Source organism: Haliotis cracherodii, unplaced genomic scaffold (genome assembly GCF_022045235.1).
Source record: "Haliotis cracherodii isolate W230 unplaced genomic scaffold, xgHalCrac1.p SCAF_6, whole genome shotgun sequence".
Lineage (NCBI taxonomy): Eukaryota > Metazoa > Mollusca > Gastropoda > Lepetellida > Haliotidae > Haliotis > Haliotis cracherodii.
This window is the reverse complement of record NW_027266319.1, coordinates 12,043,954-12,069,764: the sequence shown is the minus strand read 5'-3', so window position 1 is coordinate 12,069,764 and position 25,811 is coordinate 12,043,954. Positions and strand designations below refer to the sequence as shown.

Genomic DNA, 25,811 nt, shown 5'->3' with positions numbered 1-25,811 from the left:
ACATGTATACAATAAAACCTTTTGAAAGCTTTACGGATGCCTTGAATGTTGTATGATGCTCTTTGAAATCTTCGCTGAAAGAGCATGCTCGATTGTACCTCCAACGTGGAGAATGGTAGACCCCAAAGGCTGGAACTGCTGGTATATTGCTTGACATAAAACGAATGTTGACTATTGGAAAGTTGAAGCCATCCCTCTGGTCATACAGCCTTTTGGAGAGTGTTTTGCCACTCTAAATCATTATGCAAAGATCTAAATCTTAAAGAGAGTCACTGATCTCGTTTATTTCCAGTTCAGGCGAGTAGATAAGTGTAAGTAAATTCGCTATTTGACAGTTATTGAAACATGCCAGATCCTTGATACACCTGAAGCTAAAGTTGAACTTCTTGGTCAAATTCCCTTGTTTGGTTTTTGTCAATCCGAGCAGAATTTCCGATTAATATGAACAAACAAACAGATAATCAAGAGCACAAATGGTGCCTAAAGGGATGCTTACCTCTTGCCTAAACGTCTTATCACCAAATTGCACATAGAAGTGTTTAATCAGTAACCTTCAGATGAAGATACACACATAAAATACGTCTCATCCTTCTGGTTTGACTATCACTGTCTACAACGAGTTTTCTGACGAGTTACGGAAGCAATGACGGCAATGACTTAGATATATATATATATATATATATATATATATATATATATATATATATATATATATATATATATATATATATATATATATATATATACCATATCAGTGATGGTGTCCATCACAGAGACACGCAGATGAAAAATATCAGATTAACAAGAATTGTGAGTGTGAAGAACGTCCCAAATGCCACCCTGTTACATTTGGTGATTATCGCATCCTTCATGTCTAACTTCTTGTTTGCTTTGTCTTTCACATCTGATTGGTATGGAGCTACATCGTCATTCTTAATCCGTGGTTCAGTCGTCCCAACTTTGCCGTCTGATCCCAGAGCAATTGGCAGCCATCTTGGACTAGCCATGCCCCTTTGTAGATGAGTGTGTAGTATCAGCATGAATATTGTGGCAAGGCACGTGAGCGTGCTGATTAACACGAGCAGGGTGACATAGACACTGAAGAAACACAGGTGGTCGGAGTTTGCTGGTAGGTAGGAGTTGATGAGGGTGAGGAACATAGCATATGACAACAGGATGGAGACACACAGGGACATCATCTCTCCGCTCTCCTCGGGCAGCAGGAAAACGAAGGTATTGAGAAAGGACAGGAACACGACAGGCAGGATGTTGTTGAGGATGTAGAACATAGTTCGTCTCTGCAGGACCATGGTCACCTCTATCCATTCTTGACCTGTATTGTGAATCCTGAATTTCCGCAGTGCCATTGATGCACTGACAAGGTTAAATTCTCCGTTTTGGTTATATGTTTCCAGATTTAAATTCTTGTTTGCTACCTGAAGATATTCCTTAGTTACAGGGGCATAGAATGTTTGCAAGTGAAAAGTACATGACTGACGATCAAAAGGAAACTGTTGTATATTCACCTTGCATCCTATGTCAAACCTACCTGCGTAGGAATATATAACTGTACCATCCTTATTGACAAGCACAGAATCCGTTTCATCATAAAGATACCTCAGGTCTGTCACAGAGTCAAGATTCATTATGGTAGGTGACCATACATCCACCAAGGGCATAGCCACTGTATCAGGAATGCCGTCTGTCATGTTCCACATCAAAAGCTGGTCCTTCCAGATCATTATAACCCATGCTTTAAAACTGAGCACTTCCTGTTTTTCATCAAGAGATAAAATTGTGGACAATCCCATTGTGATACCCACCATCGTATTGGAACCATCTAAGACGGGGCGGATCTTTGGGTCATAGTTCAAGGTGAGATTGTCCAGGAAGTCTTTCTCTTTGTAGGAAACAGAGCCCAGGGTCAGGCGACAGAGAAGGAGGATAAAGCCACATCTGCACAAGTCAAACATTTCCAAAAATATGTCAGTGTAGTTATCGTTGAAGACGAAATAGGACAACCGCAATGAAAACGTCCACACGCAGTGACCCGATATTAGAAATGATTCATGGCACTATAAATGTTTTGTTCGTATCCAGGAGAGATGCGCGAATGCGAGGATCGTGTAGTCATTGTCTGAATGTGTGTACTCCATCAACAACTGAAATAGCTTTGTCAATTGTATGTTGCAAACCTACATCATTGCAAATTCCATCATCGATGTTTACACATTGTATTCTATGGACATGAAAAGAGAATCTATCGTGTGACATCCTAGACATTGAATGGAGCACATTTAGTAACACTTTCAATACTGGACTTGAGTGTATGTTACACAAGCATAAAACATTCCTAATGCGTTAATGACAGTTGGCTTTGAAGTTGGGAACTGATGGACAGTTAATCCTTCAAAACTACTTCCAGTAATTGTTTCCAGTCGTATGTGTACAAACAATAAATGCTCTGCCGGGTGAAACATATTGACATATTATGATATTTTTTGTATGATCCATTATCGCCAGTGTCACGTCAATGAATTGTAAACATTAGCTATAACACATAGACATTATACAAAATATTTTCAGTTTCTCCCGTTTATTACAGGCAATATACTTAGTAAGTGAGTGTGTTAGATTTCAGGCCGATTTCTTGCTAAATACAAACCAAAACACAAGAGAATGGATTCCAGAAATGGGTTTCACATTTTAGTTTTTCCTGCAGTTTATAAAAAGGCAGACTACTTCCTTTAAAACAGGGGCATCATGAGTAGCCTTTGGTTGCTCAATTTTCACATAACTATGTTATATTTCTCATTCATTGAAAGACACAACACCAAACAGTATACTTATCTGGCGATATTTCCGAAGATAATAATGGACATTTTGAATTATTTTAGATTGTTATTCTTGACTGGGGTGTTCATTTCAGTTATTAACTTCCATCATTGCCTTTAACAATGATAAGGTCATCCCAAACATGAAATTGAATTTTGTCTTATCAACATATACCGTGTCATTTACTTAGTATAGCCTCAATTCTTTAAAAAATAAGTCCAAACATATCTAACATATACTCAACAGCAAAAGTTCCTGTGACACCAATATTTTAGTGTAGTTTTCAAATAAGTAATGTTTGGTTTTCAATATTGTAGTACATATGTTGAATCAAGTCACAAAAACGCAACAGCTACAGAAAAGCATGCATTCCATTCAAAGGTTGATTTTTTATGCAAGCCCCATGCATTTCAAGAATGGGTATAAAAAAGACGTGCGTTAACGGGATTCCATATGCATTGTTTAGCATCGTGCTGACAAAAACCACTCGGAAAAACAACAAAATTACGCAATTATTCAATATTAAGAAATGCCACGCCTGTCCGAAAATGAGCATCTGCGAGCCATTGGTTTGCTTGAAGCAAGATCGAGTCAACGTGATGTTGCAAGACAATTTAACGTCTACAGAAACACTATTTGTTGTTTATGGGAACGTTGGCAACAGACGAATGCAGTCAGAGACCATCTTCGGAGTGGCAGGCCACGCATAACCAGTAATCGACAAGACAACTGGATTCGAACAACACACCTACGAAATCGACTCCAGCCAGCAAAAGTGACTGCAAGAAGCATCCCTGGCCTTCGACCAATATCTTTACAAACCGTACGTTGTCGCCTCAGATGTGCAGGGATTGTCGCCGTAAGACCCCCCAGACGTCCAGCAGATATGGACAGATATCCCACAGGACTTTGTGCGACACCTTGTCCATTCCATGTGACGAACATGTATTGCTTGCATCGCAGCCAGAGGTGGACACACACGCTATTGATTTGTAAATTGACATTTTGGCATGTTCTTTTTATGAAATCACGCTTTTTCTGAAGTCAGTATGGCAAATTTAACTATTTGAACACTTACATGAGTCTTTCATCTGTTGCAAACCGAAATTGTTTTAAATTTGGTAAAAAAACATAACTTTGCATTAAATCTTATTCAATGTCACAGGAACTTTTGTTGTTCAGTATATATTGGGCACATCACGTTAAATATAAATTGCCAATGCAAGGGATTAACTCGTTAAGATTAACCGATAGTACAGATTCCATCTGGCATATAGCGCAAATAGCAAATTATATGAAAAGAACACTGTAAATCAGTGATGACACCAGACTTTCACGAAAACGGTAAGCATGTCCTGACTTCCGGTAGCACCCACCCCACACAATTTGCATACAAAAGTAAGCATCACCTGACGCCACACAGCAGTTCTCCTGCCATGCAATGGCGACCTGTAAGCAAAGCAGACATCACACATCCTGAATGTTCATGACATTACATACTTCTGTTTTCTTTTCATAAATTTCTTTATGTTTGACACTATGTCAGTGTGGTAAGTTCCGTGACTTTCAGTGTTCTGTCACAATTAATATCACTTGGGGAAAACACCTCACATCTTCTGATTGGGACAAGATGACTGTTGCCTATCAATAAAAGCGACAAAACCCGTTCCACATTCATAAGAAATCACTGCCAAAAGCAGAGTCGATTGTTCTATTCCGACTATATCATGAGCATGCGTTTATGAATCACCATAGTGATGATACCATATGTGTGCGAAAAGGTGAGCGTACCAAGTCTAACATTTCCAAAACTATATCATTGTGGCATATGTTGAAGAAACAGGAGTGAAAACGGCCACACGCAGATACTGAATATTAGCAATGATTCATGACATTCTGTAGGTATTTTTCGTATCCAGGAGAGGCGTGCCAAAGCGAGGATCTTTTAGTCATTATCTGTATGGTTGTACTCCACCAACAACTGAATAGCTCTGTCAATTTGATGTGGGCTGCTATATTACTGCTAATTGTAATTACAAAATCGATGTTTGGACATTGTTTGTGTGAGGCATGAATAAGAAGTACCTTCATGTTAGTCTTAAACAGTGTATTTGATGAAGCGATGAATATTGACGTGAGTGTATGTTGTACCATCATTGTCGTTTCCTGAAGAATTAATGAAGGCTAGCATTGACGTTGGGTACCAATGGGAATCTAAATCTTACAGAACTGCTTCCAGTTCTATCGGACATGTGAAAAATATATGACATTCTGACTCTCATATATCCAGTGTGGCTATAACGGACCATCAGTCTGGTGACTGTAATTCGGCTACAACCCAAACTCCTTGAACGTGGCCATGCGTTGCTTCTTGATGTATCATACCAATTACTTGTTCTTTCAGTACCATTAATCTTAGCATGTTAATTGGCACTGTCCAACGGTTTGGGTGAGAGTGAGTCAGTGAGTATTGATTTACACCGCTTTTAGCAATATTCCAGCAATATCACGGCGGAGGACTCCAGGAATGGGCTTCACACATTATACCCATGTCGGGAATCGAACCCGGGTCTTCGGCGTGACGAGCGAACGCTTTAACCACTAGGAACCCCGGCCGCCCCCGGTGTGAATGAACAGTACATCGCTCCACTGATCTCGGTAATGGAGCATGTGCATTACCCAGCAAACTGTTGTGGTTGTGTTTGGGCGAATGATTCTCAACAATTTTGTAATTATAAGCATAATATTGAACGATTTGGACCAGGACAAGAAAAACAGTTACTCTTGATAAAATAATACATTTTCAATTATTAAATTCTATAGCCGTCTCTCATTTTTGTCCATTGTGTTGGTACAAATATATTCATACAAGTAATAGGTTCACATTTAACAAGTGCTACATCAAACTTCCACATTTGTAGAAATTAGACAGCAATTACTTAATAGCGTGAATGACAAATTTGTCACAATAAATTTCTTAAATATGAAGACCTAACATACAGGCTCTATTAGAGACCCCTAAGGAAAAATCGACAGAGTTGTCTCCCCGGACAACTCTCCACTTCCGGTGCGTATTGTGGAAACGAAACATGACAGATGGTGAATACGTGCCCCCTTTTTATGAATAACAACCACTTTATCCTTTACGTCGAATTTTCAGAGCAGTTCATTAGATGAGCCGTATTGAGTTAACATGTATACATGCTCATATGTTTACAAAAAGTTGGATTAATGTACAAAAATGACAATAATATGACCGTCCTGAATACGATGTTTGCTGGGAACAAACCAAAATGTTCCATGCCAACATGGATCACTTGAAAAAACAAAACAATACCGTTTTGCAGACATGTTTACCACGATCAGCTTTCCATTTCGTTGTAACCGGAACCGGAAGTAGCGAGTAAGCGAAAGTTAATGATACTGTTGACATTTACGATGTTTTAGTGTATGGACACATCCTGGAGCAAAATAAGCCCAAATGTAACAATTACCACAGGATCCTTACATGAAATGCATTCCACATTCAATCAGGTAACTGACCCGTGAAGATTCCGGGGTAGAATAGGTCTTCAGCAACCCATGCTTTCCGTAAAAGGCGACTTTGCTTGTCGTAAAAGGGTGGTCAGGCTCGCTGACTTGGTTGATGCAGGTCATCGATCCCAATTGCGTGGGTTGATGCACATGCTATTAATCACTGGATTGTCTGGTCCAGACTCGATTATTTACAGACTGCCGTCATATAGCTGGAATATTGCTGAGTGCAACCAACCAACCAACCAACCAACCAACCAATCAGGTAACTCGGGTAGAATATTATAAATTGTATGTCGTAATCTCTGTACGTTTAAAAATGCCAGGATATTTTTTATGATGTGTATTTTTCTATCAGTAATAAATTTGCGAAACATTGCACACACTATCCACCAAGTAAAATAACATAGAACAAGGACCGTAACTCCGTAATTTGGGAATAGGAAATGTAGATAAGTTATTGATATCCCCGTGGGTACTATTTGTGTTTCTCTCCTAGCTGATCTGTCTCTCTTCGTATCTGATTAATACGGTGGAAATGACAGACAAACATCATGCTGAGCTTGCCACGAAATTCAAGGATGAGGAAAACAACAACACGATATTTGATACAGCAGAGAGAATCCTATTAATGAGGGTGAAGAGAGGTGATCAGTCTAAAAGTATACAAATGAAATATTCATCAGACGTGTACCTGCTCCATACGAGAACGAGCACTATAAAACGTGTCAGACGAGTACAAGCAACACCCGCGTTTATGCACATCGCAATATGAGTGAAATGCTGTAGAACGCAACGTTAAACCCGATTTCGCCTCACCCACTTATATGGGTGAAAACAATTAAATATGTTTCTTTTGATAAAATTGTATGGACTCATCTGTGAGCAAAAGTAGCACAAATTTAACGATTACCACTGGTTCCTTATATGAAACGTATTCCACATTCAATTAGGTAACTCAGGTAGAAATTTACAAATTGTATGACTTAATCTCTATATGTTTAAAAATGATAGGATATCTTTTTATAATATGTATTTTTCTATCAGTAATAAGTGTGTGAAACATTGCAAATACTATGCACCAAGTAAAATAACATGGAACAAGGGCCGTAACTCTGTAAAAAATAATTGACGGGATCAACTCAGTCTTGTCAAGTATCTCTTATATAAACATGCAAACTTTCCTTCATGTATTTTCAGTGGTTGCTGATAAAACTTTGTGGCGGGGGGTAATCTTTGGACTTTGACTAGCGTAAGCTTACGTTAAAACACCTGCCGTGATATTGCTGGGATATTGCTAAAAGCGGCGTACTCACTCACTCACTCAAGCATGAAAGCTACGATCATCTTAGCCTTAGACCTATGCTCAAAGCAGTTTTATTTGTACACGCTTAACTAGCAATAAAATCAGTTTTGGTTTGTAAATACATAATTTCTTCGTTTTTCATTAGGTCATTAGCAATGTCATTGCTCAAAATGCATTAAAAACAAATACGATGACCAAGGGTGGATGGATACGCATATGTTCTGGATTCACATCATACGGTCCATAGAAACAGAAATGTGATTTTGTCATAAAATATAACCTGAAAGGAATATTCTGCTTGGTTTCAATTACAGACAGTGAGATACCAGTTTTTGTCACAGCACTAAAATGATGTGGAGGGCCAGATCCAATAAGTATATGTCACCATAGTTTGCGTAAATTGAGCAAAGTTCTGTTTTTGATTCCTGGTAAAAAACCCTACGTGCGGTTTAGGCGTCATATTTTGCAATTTAAGTACACCTCACCACATTAGAGAGCTTAGTCAATAACGCAAAACACTTCCAAAGAACTTCTTTAATTACTCTAAAAGCGATGTTTCATACATTTTCTCATTGTTATCCATTAATACTACAGAAATTCAAACCCATCAGTTGCAAAGCGAGACGTGTCAATGTATATCCTATCTATCAGTATATTATTGTGTTCGGCTGAAATTGCTTTTCGGTTGTATGCATTACTTGCATTTTGTCAATTATCTGCGAACGCCATTAGCTAGTGTAGGCATTACAGTATGAAGGCATACACCATATATTTACAGACATATGCACGTGAACACCATCTGGAAGTGCGTTGACAACAGGGAATAATTAACATTGCAATTTCTCAATGTGTGCATATGTCTTCAACTATTGTCGAGTGTTAGATACCATTGAAATTCCATGCGTTTCCTCAACACAGGCTCTAACGAGAAGTCAGTTAGTATTCTCTGTTGTGGTGTTTGTCATTGGGAAGCTTGTCGATGCCTATCCTATAATTTTGTTGTATCGTTGGAGAATCATGAGTCATCGTAACTGTGACCATGTCTCTATCGACTGCGTTATCAACATTGTCACCAAAGTTCATTGACGATGTTGATCATATCATAAACGTGTTTTTTTAAACACTATGAAAAAATGATGATACAAGGTGTTCGCGAAACGGAAAGCGTATCCTTCTCCACCTGTGGCCCCTGTCAAAAACACATGCTGAGGCAAGTCAATAGTTTACCTGAAACAAACACGTATTCATATGATACAACGTAAACACAGTTTATAGGATAAAAACTTCATTTATTACTGTAAAGACGATGTTTCGGTATAGATCATTTTACGGTATAAGGATGTATACAGAAACGTCGCTTTTACAGTAATTGAAGAATTTGTTTTCCATAAAATGTGTCTACTTTGACATATGTCAACTTCTAAGCAATGCTGGAGGCATTGGAGGCCCAGGCCCAGTGTCGCAATTCGATGTGCACAGTTGCTCCCCTGGGGTACACATATGATTGTGGGTTCGAATCCCGGTTCGCCCCGATTATGTTTCTAGGTTTATCAGCACCATACCCGTGCTCGTGGGTTTCACCAAAGTGGTAAACGTCTAAGACCTGCATCACTTCGGGCTTTCCTCCCACATAAAGCTGACACGCCGTGATATAACTGGAAAACTGTTAAAAGCGGCGTTAATCCCATGTCACTCCTACTCACACTCCAAGTAATGCCTATCAAACAATTCATATGATACAAGTCAATATAGGGAATAACATCAGACATAATTTCCGTCATTGATTTGGAAAGGGCCTCTATATGTCTTCCATAAAACGTTTTGAAAGCTTACCAAAGCCTTGAATGCTGTGACCCTGGCCAAACAACGTTTAAGAAAGAGTTGTATGCGGCCCTTTGAAATCGTAGAGAGAGCATGCTTAATTGTACCTCAAAAAGTGTGAGAGGTAGACACCAAGGACTGGAGCTGCCGGAATATTGTTCGACACAAAATTGGAAAGGTAAAGTCATCCTTCTTGTCATTCAGTCTTGTGGATATTCTGTTGTCAGATTGTGTCAACTTGCCTCTGTCCCCCTTCATGTGACAAGACACATTTGCATATGTCATTTACTGCACTTAATAGTCCCCCCTGGCAGGTTAATGATGATCGTGTTGGGTTTAGATTCTGATTGATTCAAACAAGGGGAAAAGAATGATGTAAGTTGATTTTTGTCATCTGACATAACCTGCGTACCCTAAAACGACCGGTTAAGGAAAAGAAGTGACACACTTAATAGTCTCTATCCCCCTTTAGTTGACGTGGGGCCGCCTCCGTTGTCTAGTGATAGAGCGTCCGCCCAGAGAGCGGGGTTCGATCCCCAGCCGCGTCATACCAAAAGACGTTAAAAGATGGTACTTGTTGTTACCCTGTCTGGCGCTCGGTATTAAGGGGCTAAAACAAGGACTGGTCGGCTCGGAGTCAGTATACTGTGTCTGAGTGGGGTATTCATGTTAAACTGCTGCATTGTATCTCAGTGTACTAGCACTATAAATCGGCATCAGTCCGGACTAGTACAAGCAGCCACACACACACACACATACACATGCATGCACGTCGCTATATAAGTGCAATAATCTTGGACGCGACGTTAAACCCCATTTCACCTCATCTCACCTAGTTGACGTGGTCAGTTTTAGATACCGACATTAAAGCAGGCCTGTACTCCACGATTGGCGTCCATTCTGTTATAAACCTCAACGTTGTACACGGTGTCCTGGGTAAAACTGACACATTGTCTCTGTATACGTAGGGCATTCATAAGCTGCTAAACTGATCTTTATGTACAATTTTAGCCTGCAGAAAAACAAGATGGGTTTTCGAAAGACTCAAGTGAACTTGTCTAGCATACAATTGACCCAAGCCTAGGCTCACTTTGTATGCAGCTGTAGCCTTTTCGATCTATTGATATATGTTTGCATATTTTTGGCATTATTAGCTATGCATATTGGAAGCAATTTTGTGAAGTGGTTAATGTCTAACGTAATGAAGCAGCAGAAACAAAATATATCTTTCACCATATTTACATGCAATGGTTGTGTTATCAGAACAAAACTGGATGGCAGGACATGATATAGAAACTCTTTTACATACCAAGATTCTAATATTGGGAACCTGAAAATGCTTTTGTCGTTCATTCGAAGAAAGAAGCATTGATAAACAATACGATAATTATTGAACTTGTTCTGGCCAAGCAGCGTGAAACAATGCTAGAGGAATTAACTGTTGGACTTCAGGGATTTTTTCAGTATATTTTATTCCTGAACAAATATAATACACACATTCGTTATGATAATGCTTCTTCACTGTAATGAGTAGTTTAATATTAAAGTATCATTCAATTACAGAACAGAACAGAACAGAACAAAATAGAACTTATTTCGTATAGTCAGGCCCTGAGGCCAATAGTACAGATGGTTGGATAATATTTGACATATTGTGACACAGCGCTTCAGTTAATATCGGCTTTGGAATTTCTAAGTTTAAACATTTTATCTAAATAAAGAGCTAGCTGAAATAAAATGTTGTCGTCATGTGTTGTGAGTAACAATACAAACTTGTGCAGGGTAGGATATTGATAATAATACGAGAGCAAATACCTTAACCGTAAGTTGGTATAAGCTGGACATATAAATAGTGCATGGTATTCTTCATCTAAGTCTTCTTTACAGAAAGTGCATAGACTGTCAGCAAAGTCATGGTCACTAGACATTCTATATCTATGTATTTCAAAATCATTTGGACAACATCGAAACTTTGTTAAAGATTTTCATACAATTTACAGTCTTAATCGATGATATATATTTTTCAGGTTGTAGTAAGGATTTATAAGTGTAATATAAATCTAGCCTTGGTGAATTAGATATACAATCAGACCATTCTTGCATATACAAATCTCTTGTTTTTTCCTTAAATGTATCAATAAAAACATCACAGTCTTCGACATCTTGCACCAACCATACATAACCGAAACCATAACTAAACAATGTATATCTTACAAATGAAACCCAATTTTTATAACCTAGTTCACCATATGTACATAGCATGAAATAGCAATGTTTTGGATATTTACCCAGAGGCATTCTTAACAGTTTAATCCAATACTTAATTATTCTCACAACACCATGTTCATACATTCTCGTTCTTCCAAGTTCACCTAATACAGCAGCATTTGAAGATTTGTATCCTATTTTCAAAGTAGATTTACAAAATTTAGTATGTATAATTTCAATGCTTTTTCTTACTTCTGTACACCATATTTCCGCACCGTATAGCAAAATGGGAAACATTTTACATTCAAATATTTTAAAGTATGTATCAACGTTTACGTTTAAATATTTTCCCATCATTCTTTTAATTGGCACTAGAGCCTTGTTTGCCTGTTTAGCTAAAGTAACACATGCTTGAGTAAACATATTTCTACATGAAATTAGAATACCAAAATATTTATAGTATGACACCACTTCAAGCTGTTCACCATTAATAAACCATTTTTCATTTTGTGATAGAGGCCCTCCATTTTTAAATACCATAACGCTACTCTTATGACTGTTTACTGTTAGTCCCCATTTATAGCAGTATCTTTCTAAACTAGTTATTTTGTTTTGCAGATTTATAATAGAATCAACAAGTATGGACACATCATCTGCAAATAAGAGCAAAATTATTTCATCAATTTCACAGTCAATGAAGATACAACGAGTGTCATAACTCTTCATAACATTTACTAGTTCGCCTATGTACATAAAAAACAGTAGCGTTGAAAGTACACATCCCTGTCTAACACCGCTTGAGGTGTCAAATAAATCGGTAAAATGTGATGAACTTATCTTCACAGAAGCTTTAACGTTGCTATACATACATTTAAGTACATTAAATACATCTCCATGGATACACTGTGTCAAGCCTAAATACAGTAATTTTGTCCTATCAACCATATCAAAAGCTTTCTTTAACCAACGAACTCATTGAATTACGTACGTTACCGACCGCCTCCGTGATCTAGTGGTAGAGCGTCCGTCCTGAGAGCGGAAGGTCCGGGGTCCGATCCCCAGCCGCGTCATACCAAAAGACGTTAAAAGATGGTACTTGTTGTTACCTTGTCTGGCGCTCGGCATTAAGGGGCTAAAACAAGGACTGGTCGGCTCGGAATCAGTATACTGTGTCTGAGTGGGGTATTCATGTTTACCTGTGGCATGGATTCTCACTGGGCTAGCACTATAAATCGGCATCAGTCCGGACAAGTACAAGCAGCCACACACGCGCATGCACGTCGCTATATAAGTGCATTAATCTTGGACGCGACGTTAAACCCAATTTCACCTCACCTCACCTCACCTCACCTCACCTCACCTCACCTCACCTCACCTCACCTCACCTCACCTCACCTCACCTCACCTCTCTTACTCAAGCATCTATACAATTGACAGGTTTGGGTAAGGACATTTCCCTGTTATGTAAAAGAGGGTAAATAAAGCGACAAATCCCTTTCCATATCCATATTAAAGACAATTTTGAGGAAAATCGCAAAATACAAATAAGTTATTATAAAAGTATCATTGCAAGCAGATATCACAGAGAGCGACATCTGTACAAAACGTCACATTTGTTGGTGAAACAATTAACCATGTTGTACACATAAACAGCAAATGACTAACAGCAAAACAATAATAGTTGTATTTAATAAGTGGTTGCCGCTAATTCTACAACTGTAGCATGGTAAACCTGAAATTAAGCTGTTTATAGTATGACCAAGGATCCATACACCCTCAAGGAAATATGGCAGTCAATCATCCAGGTCATACATTGTAGGTTACTGGGTACATATGATAACCTGAATGTCCATGGATGGTCAAACCTAGGAGGGGATATGTTAGTGTTTATCCATAATTATTCTGGTAGACCTTTGCAGTTCACTTCCACTGTCATCAATCGTGATAACGCAGTTATATTTCGGCGGCGTAAATCAAAACTCAATAAGCCAAACCAGATATAACAATACACACATTACATTTCTTGGAATGCAATTTGGCCATTTACGACATAAAGGCCATTGTTGTATACAACCCATAATGTTAGGACCTTACACGTAATGAAGCACATATTTCAACTACTGATAACAAGCATTCAAGCACTATGGACTAGACATACACTGCAATGAAGAAAATGAAGTTGCTTAAACATATAAGCGAGAAAAATATTACGAAAGCCAAAACATTACATCTCCATATTATCCGATCTCTGATCATCCCAACTTGGCAGGGGATTTCACAAGATGTTCCAGCATTTGATTTAAATCCAGCAAAGGTGGTCAGCCATCTTGGGGCGATCTTCACCTTCTGCAGATGGCTGTGGAGCGCCAGGATGAAGATTGTGACGAGGCACGTGAGTGTGCTGATCAAAACGAGCAGGGTGACGTAGACGCTGAAGAAACACAGGTGGTCGGAGTTTTCGGGTAGGTAGGAGTTGATGAGCGTGAGAAACACAGCATATGACAACAAGATGGAGACACACAGGGACATCTTCTCCCCGCTCTCCTCGGGCAACAGGAAGACGAAGGTGTTGAGAAAGGACAGGAACACGACAGGCAGGATGTTGTTGAGGATATAGAATGTTGTTCGTCTCTGCAAAGTCAGAGTTGCCACAGCTGTTTCAATCTTATATCCAGCCAAATCTATAACACCTGTCTTCAACTTAGCATCAAGAAGGATCCATTCGCCATTTTCTTCGTACATGTCCAACAGCACTGAATTGTACCCCACAGCTATATACTCCCCACTCAGCTGAGAATGAAAGGGACATATGCTAATTTTACAAACTTGAATATCAAACGGGAATTTCCCTATGTTTATTTTGCACTGCGTGTCAAGGCGTTCAGTGAACGTATAGAAAGTGAGACCTGTGTTTAATATAACCGCCCTTTCCTCTTTATCAATCAAGTATTTCTGATCCGTAACAGAATTGGTCAGAAACAAGGTCGGAGTCCATATATCAGTTACAGGGAGGTATAACAGATTGGGAGTGTCATCTGTCAGGTTCCACTTGAGGTAGTTGTCCTGCCAATACATAGACACCCAACCTCTCCAGCTCAGAGTTTCCCGCTTCTCATCCAGACTTACGATTGACATCAAACCGACATTGACACTAATAATCAGCTTGTCGGATCTTCTGAAGACAGGTCGAAGTGTTTTGTCATAGTTCTTGGTCAGATTTACCAGGAAAGCCTTTTCTTTGTACGAAGCAGACGTTAATGTAATCATACATATGATATATAGGGACAAAAGGAAATGTTCTGATGCCATGGTAATCCAACAATAAGTGGTGAATTCACTGACTAGTTGTACACACTTACTGTAACACAAAGAAGTATACGTCAAAGTTCTTCAAGATTCAAGGAATTGCATACTCAGCCACTCTCATGGTTGTCAGAAAGTGATTCAAACAAATGCATATCTGACAGCCTCCTTTCTCATTTGAAAAAAGTTTGACGTGGTCGTTTTTTGTGAATGTAGAAATGTCCATAGCCCAGGAGTTGATGTATCACTGCAAATGTAAACACAGTGAGTAAAGCTGAGAACTAACACATTCAAGCATTGTAAAGACGAACTTCTTAAGATGATACTGCACGGAGTCACATATTGCTAAAGTCGTCAATATGGAACAGTGCTGTATGTAGTCTGCGAGTACGGTGTCCAGGGCGACGTTGTCACTGCAGCGAAGTACCCAGGATCAAATCATCAACCACTTATTGTTTTCAAACTCGCACATGAAAGGGAAGTCAAATACATTAATAGAACCAGAAAGCTATATGTTCACAGCAACACACCCTATCATGAACAAATATTTAGATAAAGAGTCATTATTTAGGAGGAAAAATCACAAACGTATTCCCGGCTTTATTATCGCTTCATGGGGATGGATGGTACACAATGAAGCTTTTGTCACGCACACAGGGACATTCTTGTTGCTAACTATCCAGTGCTAACATTACAGGTATTTTGTGACATCAATTACCATTAATAGGGTTGACTTGCACTCACAACTTACTCACAGAATGAATAGATTATTCGATACCCTGATCAACCTCATACTTCCATGATAAACTTGCTGCTTTGGCAGATATTTTTCAAAAAGAAATATAGTGTATCAACTTGTTACCATGACTATGACTATCTATGACATCTTTGCCATAAACTTATTTGGATTATCTTTCCAAACAGATTCTATTGAGCGTAAAACGGGCCAGCATTTGTTTCGAGTATTATGGAAAACTGCCAATGTACACAAACGTTTTGTTGTAAATACCCTGCGACTGGGTGACAACTCAGAGTGAATCAATACTGTGTGCTCAGAACTCTCTATAGGGGCCGAAAATCGATAAACCGCTGCCCAAGCGGAGTATATCATCTATCACTGACTACAGAAAAAAAATACCTTAAAATGGTAATGTTTACTGCAGAATAATTTTATCGATACCTCATGAGAGAAGGTACCTGGTTGGAATTGTTAGGACTGAAGGGCGGTAGGTCTCCAGTTAATGTGATGGAAGTCTGTGAACAGTACAGACAGGGATACAGGCTGAATGTATTACGACCTAAGTGTACCCTTCGATCCTGTGTTCAATGAGGTATTGATCAATGGTAAAATCTACCTCGTAGTCGAACTGTGGGCTTCAAATTCTATGAATATCGTTGTTGCTCTGTGACTTTGTATGCACTACTTTTGACCTCGGACTAAAAGACTACGTCATGTTGATGCTATGGCATAGTGATGATGTACTACGTTGGAACTACTTTGTGCTTAAGTCTGCGTACTTCTACTGTGACGTAGAGTTGAAGTCTAAGAACTGATATGCTGTGACTTGCAACGTGTTGATATGCAACTTGGACCTCAGACAGGGTGTCTACAAAAGGTTTATGTTGTGTGAGGTGAGAGGAAATGGTGTTTGAAGTTTATGCTGCGACTTACTTTTGAAATAACATCCTGGAGCTCAAACTTGTTAATATTGGTTCTGTTAGTGTTGAAATCCTACATTGGCGTTCTTACTTTCTTCTGAAGATGTGTATTCTATAATGTGATTTGATATTGAAATCGGCTTTGGAACTCTTATTTTGGAGCCTTCATGTCAACTCTGTGACCAAGTGTTGATGTATGACTTTCGAATCCTAACCCTATCAATGTTGTATTGAGTCTATGACATTGTCATGCTGTGTCAGGTTCTGATAAAATTGAAACTCCGACCTAATGTGTAACCGAGGTTACACTAATTCTTCGACTGAGCACCCTAACAATGTTATGAAGACACCACCACCCCATTCCCCAACTCCCTTACAATCACCATGAACATAGTAGTCGTACATATTGCAAGCATTTCGCTTCTTGTTGCCTGCTGGCCTATCAATGTCCTTTCGGCCAACTCCTACGAGGATAAATACTTTATCTCCAATCTAACCAAGTTCTATGACCCAAAGGTCCGCCCAGTGATCGAACGCTCTGAAGTAACAACTATTAACGTGACCTTCGGCTTAGTGTCCATAATCAGCCTTGAAGAAAAGGATGAAATCTTAAGCACAAAAGTGTGGTTTTATACGATGTGGTATGATCGTTTCCTAAAATGGAACAAAACAGATGACAGTCCAGAAAGTTTTTTTCTACAGATCAGTGATGTTTGGTCGCCATCTATTCAATTCCACAACACAGTGTCGGATGTGAAACACATGAAAGATAAGGAGGACAAGGTCATCGTGCACAACAGTGGGTATGTTTCGTATACCTACAATGGTCGACTAGATACTCGCTGCAAGGTAAACATCAAACAGTTCCCCTTTGATCAGCAGGTATGCTTCATAAGCATGTCTGCCTCTGTGACCGCGTTTAGCGGAGAAGATGTCATTGTGAGTACCCCAAATGTTGATCTTCAATTGTTTGAGGAGAATGGAGAGTGGGATCTTGTAGAAGCGACATTTGCGCTTAAAAATTTCAGCGTCAAAGGGCTGAATCAGACCCCAGCCACGGCGACCTTAACCCTGCAGAGACGAACTATGTTCTACATCCTCAACAACATCCTGCCTGTCGTGTTCCTGTCCTTCCTCAACACCTTCGCCTTCCTGCTGCCCGAGGAGAGCGGAGAGAAGATGTCCCTGTGTGTCTCCATCCTGTTGTCATATGCAGTGTTTCTCACCCTCATCAACTCCTACCTACCAGCGAACTCCGACCACCTGTGTTTCTTCAGTGTCTATGTCACACTGCTTGTGTTGATCAGCACGCTAACATGTTTTGTCATACTCTTCATGCTGGCACTTCACAATCACCTGAAGAGTGGGAAGGGCATTCCAAGATGGCTGCGATGTGTTAATGGGACAAATGGCAGAGTGGAAACGGCTGAACATGAACCAAAGAATGGAACCAATGAAATATCAGCCATAACAAGAGACGCCTGTGACGAAATCGTACAAAGGTTGAACTTGATTTCATTCATCACATTCTTCGCTCTAACAGCTCTGATAAACATGGTATATTTCATAGGTGCAAATGAATAACTAAAATCGGATTGTTAAAGTTGGTGAAACTGTAACCCCATTTTTCTTACATTTGCTTTTCCTCAAGATGTATTTCTATTTATAATGTTAACATTTTGCTGACCCACCAAGGCACCACCTTCCCTCATAAATATAGTGTTAACACGATTTATGTACCTGTAGTCTTTGCGTCCAACTCGCCTTCAGGCTGATTCCGGGGTGGATGTACATAGGGTTAACTTAAACACGTGAGGTTTTGGTTGAAAAGGTAAAACCGCGAGCAAGGGAAAAGGGATTTTCCTTACTTGGGTGTTTACATTTCCAACCAATTAAATCTATTTCTTAAACGTTTTTATTTATTTATAAGTAGCATATAGTTTTCATGGCTATTTTGCCCTTTACGTGAGTGAGTTGGATTTAACGCCGCTTTTAACAGTATTCCAGTTATATCATGGCGTGTCAGCTTAATGAGGGAGGAAAGCCCGAAGTGATGCAGGTCTCAGACGTTTACCACTTCGGTGAAACCCACGAGCACGGGTATGGTGCACAGCGAATCGCGGCGCCTTAGCCAACCCCTCCCCTTTACGCCAAATGCAGATTATCATGCCGAGTTATTCGCTTGCATAGACAATTTATATTTAAACTAATCTATGAACCGTTTAAATGCATGAAATGCCATAAAGAATAAACACAGCATTGGGATACAGTAGTCGCGGTATGAAACAAATTCAAAGACAGTTGGTGAGAAAAAGACCAGACAAACGAAGTCATAACATTTTAACATTACCTTCTCATCACCTGCCCCATTGTCTCAGTGGGAAAGCAGTGGGTTACGATACTAAACATGATATGTGATGTTGCAGGTTCGATTCCCGTCATGGATTTTTCATGTACAAATCGTGACTATTAACCCATTAATAATCAAAATTGGATACTTATTCAAAACATGTTTTTAGATCCTTGGTGATGTAAACCTCATCAGTGAAGTTAGAAACTCGAGCGCATTCTTCCAGATTGCCCTTGGCATGGATACTAGCAACTGTGTTTGGAGGCTTTCAACTATTCGAAGAAACCTTTAAAAACAATAGGATGACAGGTTTATAAGATCGTATAAAACCTTCAGCTAATGGTGTTTGATATCGAAATGAGTCTCTTTATTAGATATGAGAGCGAAATGAAGGCTCTTCGGTGCCTCCTGTGGTCTGACTTACGTCTTATCTACTTACCCAGTGCGTAACAACGGCTCTTCTGACAAGCAAGTGTCCTTGGGACATATGCTGCCGCTGAATCACATTTTAAAGGATACTCAGAAAGGAACATTATACACTGAATTTATTGACATGAAAATAAACAAATTCCCGGAAAACGCCCGTCATGCTTTACAATATATGATGTTTTTTTGTTTAACGCAGCACTCAGCAAAATACAGCTGTATGACGGCAGTCAATAATCGAGTCTGGACCAGAGAATCCAATGATTGACATTTTACGATAAAGAAAGATGGGACGACTGTGTCCATTTATCTGTAAGCTATTTTGTACAAAGTTCAAACCGGATTGGAGGACAGTTTAGTTCGCAGTTTTTGCCCGTTTTTATCCTTTCCTCCGTACGGTCCGTGCTGTGGTCCTCGACACCGATCCTGCTTTCGGAACCTTTCTGTTGCCAGATGCGCGTCTAGCGTTGTTTGTCTTCAGGACACGTGACGTCCTTAGGATACGACTGCCCCTGTAACTTTTTCCTTTACGCCTGCCACTGTTAGGGCGTATAATCTCTTTGCTGCTTTTGATGGTGTCCCCGTTGTCAACATCAGTATCGTTTATGATGTTCGCGTTGTCAACATCACTGTCATTTTTGCTGTTTACCTTGTCAACGTCACTGTTGTTTTTGCTGTTCACCTTGTCAACGTCACTGTCATTTTTGCCCTTCACCTTGTCAACGTCACTGTCATTTTTGCTCTTCACCTTGTCAACGTCACGGTCATTTTTGCTGTTCACCTTGTCAACGTCACTGTCGTTTCTGCTGTTCACCTTGTCAATATCACTGTTGCTTCTGCTGTTCGCGTTGTCAACATCAGTGCTGTTGTTGCTGCTGCCACTGACATAGTCACCGTTGTTCAGTTTGTCAACTTTTCCATCGATGTCCTCAGTGCTTCGCGTCCCAGAAGGACTGGATCTCAGGTTGTAAAAACCCTGCCACCATGGCGTCCCAGCCTGTCGTTTAGTTATTGAAACCACATCTACACCAGAGGGTTGCAGCACTGCAGCTGAAACAATGATACTAAATTTCAGTAATGAAGACCCGGCCACTGGTCCGTACAATAAATATTAATTACTTAGTCTCTATGTGGTATTGAAGTAATGTGATGGGCTTATTAAAGCATAACGGTACTATGAGTGGGCCTACGAACCATAATGAGTGAGTGACTGAGTGAGATGGGTTAAACGCCGCTTTGGACATTATTCCAGTTCTATCACGGCTACTCAGCTTAGTGTGGGAGGAAAGCCCGAAGTGATGCAGGTCTCAGACGTTTACCACATAGGTAAAACTCCAATCTCATTAAAATCAGATCTCAGTTCTCGCTACCGCAAAAACAGAGATCTGAGGACATCCCATTACAGGTCAGATTTCTCGAGCTGGCTACAAACTGACTACAACGCTTTGAAAACTATTTTGACAATTTCTCGATTCAAGATTTGAAAACTGAACAAAAGAACATTCTGGGATGTCAAATAGATATATCAGTACTTCCCACGAGGTCGCTTCCGTTTAAATGTTTATCCTATTTATCCTATAAGAGATAGATGATGATTTTGACAGATTCAGTCGTAAAGCCCATAACGGTCGTTCGGAATTCCCCGTGTTAAGCCATTCGAGGTTGCGTGATTAGAAATCACAATCCACTCGGTGCTGGCAGCTTTGACAGTTAATGAAATCTGCCGGATTGTCACTTGTCAAATGATTCGATCATGGATCATTAGAACGTTTTACTTGTGTGTTTGTTTCACAGTTCTTTATGTTCCTAATTTACTTACACTTTGTCATTTACTCAGTGATGATAAATAAAAATGTTTTTCATTGTCTTTTGTTGTTGTTATGCCATTATAGTTGGATAGTTTATGATATCTTCTGAATCGGGAACCTCTGATTCATGTTAGGTAAGTCAATTTACAAATACAGATGAGCATTACTCTCCATCTATGATTCGTTACTTCGAACAATTCATTGGGATCATACCCGTGAAGATCCGGGGTAGAATAGGTCTTCAGCAACCCATGCTTGCCGTAAAAAAGGGACATTGTTTGTCGTAAGAGGCGACTAACTGGATAGGGTAGTCAGGCTCGCTGACTTGGTTGACGCATGTCATCGTATCCCAATCGCGTGGATCAATGATCGTGATGTCAGTCGTTGGATTGTCGGATCCAGACTCGATTATTAACAGACCGCCGTCATATGGGGATAATCTGGGATTCGAACCCATGCACTTAGGTTTCTGCACAGCATCCGTTTACAGTACATTGCCAGTGTATTCTGTCAGATGACCGTGACAGAGGTACTGACGATGTTGCCAGAACGTGCAGCTTCACCCCATTGTGATGCCATTTCGCCAGACCATGTTATCAGACCTTGTTGCCAGATCATGTTTCCAGACAATGTTACCAGATCGTATTGTTACCAGATCATGTCTGCAGACTATTTGTCAGGCCATGTTTTCACAGCATGTTACCAGACGGTGTTACGACCATGTTAACAGACCTTGTTACCAAACTTTATTAAGATAATGTTACCAGGCTTTGTTACATTACCTTGTTAGCAGACCATGTTACCAGACCGTGTTACGACCATGTTACCAGACCTTGTTACCAGACCTTGTTAAGACCATGTTACCAGACCTTGTTAAGAACATGTTACCAGACCATGTTACCAGACCTTGTTAAGAACATGTTAACAGACCTTTTTAACATAACTTCTCACCAGACCTTATTATGTTACCGGACCTTGTTATCATATCTTTTCACCAGACCTTGTTACCAGGTCCTGTCACCAGACCTTGTTACAGGACCTTGTTAAGACCATGTTACCAGACCTTGTTACCAGATCTTATTAAGGCCATGTTACTATCCCTTGCCAAGACCATGTTAACAGACCTAGCTACCAGATCTTGGCACCAGATCTTGTCACCAGACCTTGTTACCAGATCTTGTCACCAGACCTTGCTACCAGATCCTGTCACCAGACCTTGTAACCATATCTTGTCAAAGACCTTGTTATCAGACCTTGTCATCAGATCTTGTCAGAGACCTTGTTACCAGAACTTGTCACCAGACCTTGTTACCATATCTTGTTATCAGATCTTGCCAACAGACCTTGTTACCATATCCTGTCACCAGACCTTGTTAAAACCATGTTAACAGACCTTGTTACCAGAACGTGTCACCAGGTTTTACTAAGACCATGTTACCAGACCTTATTAAGACCATGTTACCGGACCTTGCTACCAGGTCTTGTCACCAGGCCTTTTCAGAAGACCTTATTCCAATATCCTGTCAGCAGATCTTGTTAAGGCAATGTTAACATTCCTTATTAAGACAATGATACTAGACCTTGCTACCAGACCTTGTTAAGGCCATGTTAACAGACTTTGTTACCAGAACATGTTATCAGACCTTGTTACCAGATCCTTTCACTAGACCTTGTTACCAGATCTTGTCACCAGGTATCATTAAGACCATGTTATCAGACCTTACTAAGACCATGTTACCAGACCTTGCTACCAGACCTTGTAAAGGCCATGTTAACAGATTTTGTTTCCAGAAAATGTTATCAGACCTTGTTACAAGACCTTGTTTCCAGATCCTTTCACGAGACCTTGTTACAAGATCTTGTCACCAGGTATTATTAAGACCATGTTATCAGACCTTATTAAGACCAGGTTACCAGACCTTGTTACCATATCTAGTCACCATACCTTGTTACTATACCTTGTTACCAGACCTTGTTACCATATCTTGTCACCAGACCTTGTTACAATATCTTGTCACCAGACCTTGTTACCATATCTTGTCACCAGACCTTGTTAAGTCCGTATTACTAGACCTTGTTACCATACCTTGTCACCAGACCTTGTTACCAGACTTTGTCACCATACCTTGTCACCAGACCTTATTAAGACCATGTTACCAGACCTTGTTACCATGTTTTGTCGCCAGACCTTGTTACCATATCTTGTCGCCAGACCTTGTTACCAGATCTTGTCACCAGACCTTGTTACCAGATCTTGTCACCAGACCTTGCTACCAGACCTTGTTACCATATCCTATCACAAGACCTTGTTACCAGAACTTGTCACCAGGTCTTACTGAAACCATTTTACTAGGCCTTATTGATACCATGTTACCAGACCTTGCTACCAGACCTTGTTATAAGACCGTGTTACCTTATCCTATCACCAGACCTTGTTAACATATCTTGTCACCAGACATTGTGACCAGACTTTGTTACCATATCTTGTTATCGGATCTTGCCACCAGACCTTGCTACCATATCCTGTCACTAGACCTTGTTACAAGACCTTGTTAAGACCATGTAACCAGACTTTGTAACGATATCTTGTCCATAGACCTTGTTATCAGACTTTGTTACCAGACCTTGTTACAATATCTTCTCACCAGATCTTGTTACCATATCTTGTCACCAGACCTTCCTACAATACCTTGTCACCATATCTTGCCACCAGACCTTGTCACCATATCTTGTCACCAGACCTTGTTATAAGACCTTGTTACAATATCCTATCCCCAGACCTTGTAACTAGATCCTGTCACCAGACCTTGTTACGATATTTTGTCACTAGACCTTGTTATCAGACTTTGTCACCAGACCTTATTAACATAGTTTGTCACCAGACATTGTGACCAGACCTTGTTAAGACCATGTTACTAGACCTTGTTACCATATCTTGTCACCAGACCATGTTACTAGACCTTGTTACGACCATGTCACAGACCTTGTTACCATATCTTGTCAACAGACCTTGTAACCAGATCTTGTTACCAGACCTTGACACCAGACCTTGTTACCGTTTCTTGTTACCAGACCTTATCACCAGACCTTGTTAAAACCATGTTAACAGACCTTGTTATCAGACCTTGCTACCATATCTTGTCATCAGACCTTGTAACCAGATCTCGCCACCAGACGTTGTTACTAGACATTGTTAAGACCATGTTACCCGGCCTTGTTAAGACCTTGTTACCATATCTTGTCAACGGACCTTGTTACCTTATCTTGTCACAAGATCATGTTACCCGACATTGTTTAGACCATGTTAACAGACCTTGTTACCAGACCTTATTAATACCATGTTACCAGACCTTATTAAGACCTTGCTACCAGATCCTGTCACCAAACCTTGTTACTAGATCCTGTCACCAGACCTTGTTACCAGGCCTTGTCACAAGACCTTGTTAAGACCATTTTACCAGATATTGTTACCAAAACGTGTCACCAGACCATGTTACCAGACCTTGTTAAGACAATATCACAGACCTTGTTACCAGACCGTGTCACCAGACCATGTTACCAGACCTTGTTAAGACCATGCCACAGACCTTGTTACCAAACCGTGTCACCAGACCATGTTACCAGACCTTTGTTAAGACCATGTCACATACCTTGTTATCATATCTCGCCACCAGACCTTGATACTAGACATTGTTAAGACCATGTTAACAGACTTTGTTACCAGAATCTGTCGCCAGACCTTATAAATACCATGTAATCAGACCTTATTAAGACCGTGTTACCAGATCCTGTCACCAAACCTTGTTACCAGATCCTGTCACCAGACCTTGTTACCAGATCTTGTCACCAGACCTTGTTACCTGACCAAATTGCGGACCATGTCGCAAGATCATGTAACCACACTGTTACCACAACTTGTTACAGATCATGTTAACAAACCACTCCAACTTATCAAGCCATGTTGCAATAATATTAAGAGAGCTTTTTACAGACCCAATTGCAGATCATTTACCAGACGATGTTACAAGACCATGTCGCCAGACCATGTTACAAAATCATATTATGAGTGCTACGTTTAGAACTCAATACACCCAAACAAGCTTCCCCGAGCGATAATACTTGAATAAAATGAGAAAAGCACAAACTGTAAACTACAATAACAATTAATTCAATATTACTCACTTATTTCAATAATCAAATATGTTACTGTGAATACAATAATGAAATAAAATAGCATCTTACCCAAAAACGCAACTAATCCACAATGCAGCCACATCGTTGCCCCCTCTTCAGCGATCAACAAAACCCTCGCTGTGAAAGCAGTATACTTTTATAGAGCATTTCTCACTACTATGTAAGGAGTGACAAACATGTCTCTCCAATTCCTTGTCGAAGGCATGACTTCAAAACGGGTAAAGTAAGCTACTGGCTGCACTACAAGTTGAGTGCATATTTGTTCAGCTTACAACACCGAACGTCATGGACATGTCCATGAAAAACCCGTGTGTTCCATCAGACGTCATTTAGCTTTCTGGGCGGTTGTGAATCTGTGTTCTTGGAC

The 25,811-nt window shown here is 40.0% G+C and overlaps 3 protein-coding genes across 3 annotated transcripts; 1 reads left to right on the top strand and 2 right to left on the bottom strand.

Moving 5' to 3' along the window:
* Positions 1-767: 767 nt before the first annotated feature.
* LOC139446242 (uncharacterized) lies at positions 768-14,446 on the bottom strand. Its single transcript, XM_071227594.1, has 4 exons — positions 13,933-14,446; positions 4,245-4,284; positions 1,824-1,956; positions 768-1,436 (listed from the first exon to the last, which is right to left on the bottom strand). Exons 1-4 carry the CDS (start codon positions 14,444-14,446, stop codon positions 768-770), a joined length of 1,356 nt encoding a protein of 451 aa, XP_071083695.1.
* A 2,604-nt stretch (positions 14,447-17,050) lies between these two features.
* On the top strand, positions 17,051-18,250 carry LOC139446241 (neuronal acetylcholine receptor subunit alpha-7-like). Its single transcript, XM_071227593.1, has one exon. It carries the CDS (start codon positions 17,051-17,053, stop codon positions 18,248-18,250), a length of 1,200 nt encoding a protein of 399 aa, XP_071083694.1.
* Positions 18,251-19,544: 1,294 nt separating this feature from the next.
* On the bottom strand, positions 19,545-25,559 carry LOC139446031 (probable elastin-binding protein EbpS). Its single transcript, XM_071227295.1, has 2 exons — positions 25,493-25,559; positions 19,545-20,492 (listed from the first exon to the last, which is right to left on the bottom strand). Exons 1-2 carry the CDS (start codon positions 25,524-25,526, stop codon positions 19,822-19,824), a joined length of 705 nt encoding a protein of 234 aa, XP_071083396.1. The 5' UTR covers positions 25,527-25,559; the 3' UTR covers positions 19,545-19,821.
* Between the last annotated feature and the right edge of the window lie 252 nt (positions 25,560-25,811).

Excerpts from the sequence above, each read along its gene's own strand:
- LOC139446242 (XM_071227594.1), bottom strand. The coding sequence starts at position 14,446 with ATGTACGAAGAAAATGGCGAATGGATCCTTCTTGATGCTAAGTTGAAG. Across the intron at positions 1,957-4,244 it reads GAACTGCTGTGTGGCGTCAG|ATGTGGCTTTATCCTCCTTC; the intron begins GTGATGCTTACT and ends TGACTTGTGCAG. Across the intron at positions 1,437-1,823 it reads TAGATGGTTCCAATACGATG|GTAGCAAACAAGAATTTAAA; the intron begins GTGGGTATCACA and ends GAATATCTTCAG.
- LOC139446241 (XM_071227593.1), top strand. The coding sequence starts at position 17,051 with ATGAACATAGTAGTCGTACATATTGCAAGCATTTCGCTTCTTGTTGCC.
- LOC139446031 (XM_071227295.1), bottom strand. The coding sequence starts at position 25,526 with ATGTGGCTGCATTGTGGATTAGTTGCGTTTTTGG. Across the intron at positions 20,493-25,492 it reads TGGATTAGTTGCGTTTTTGG|CTGCAGTGCTGCAACCCTCT; the intron begins GTAAGATGCTAT and ends TCATTGTTTCAG.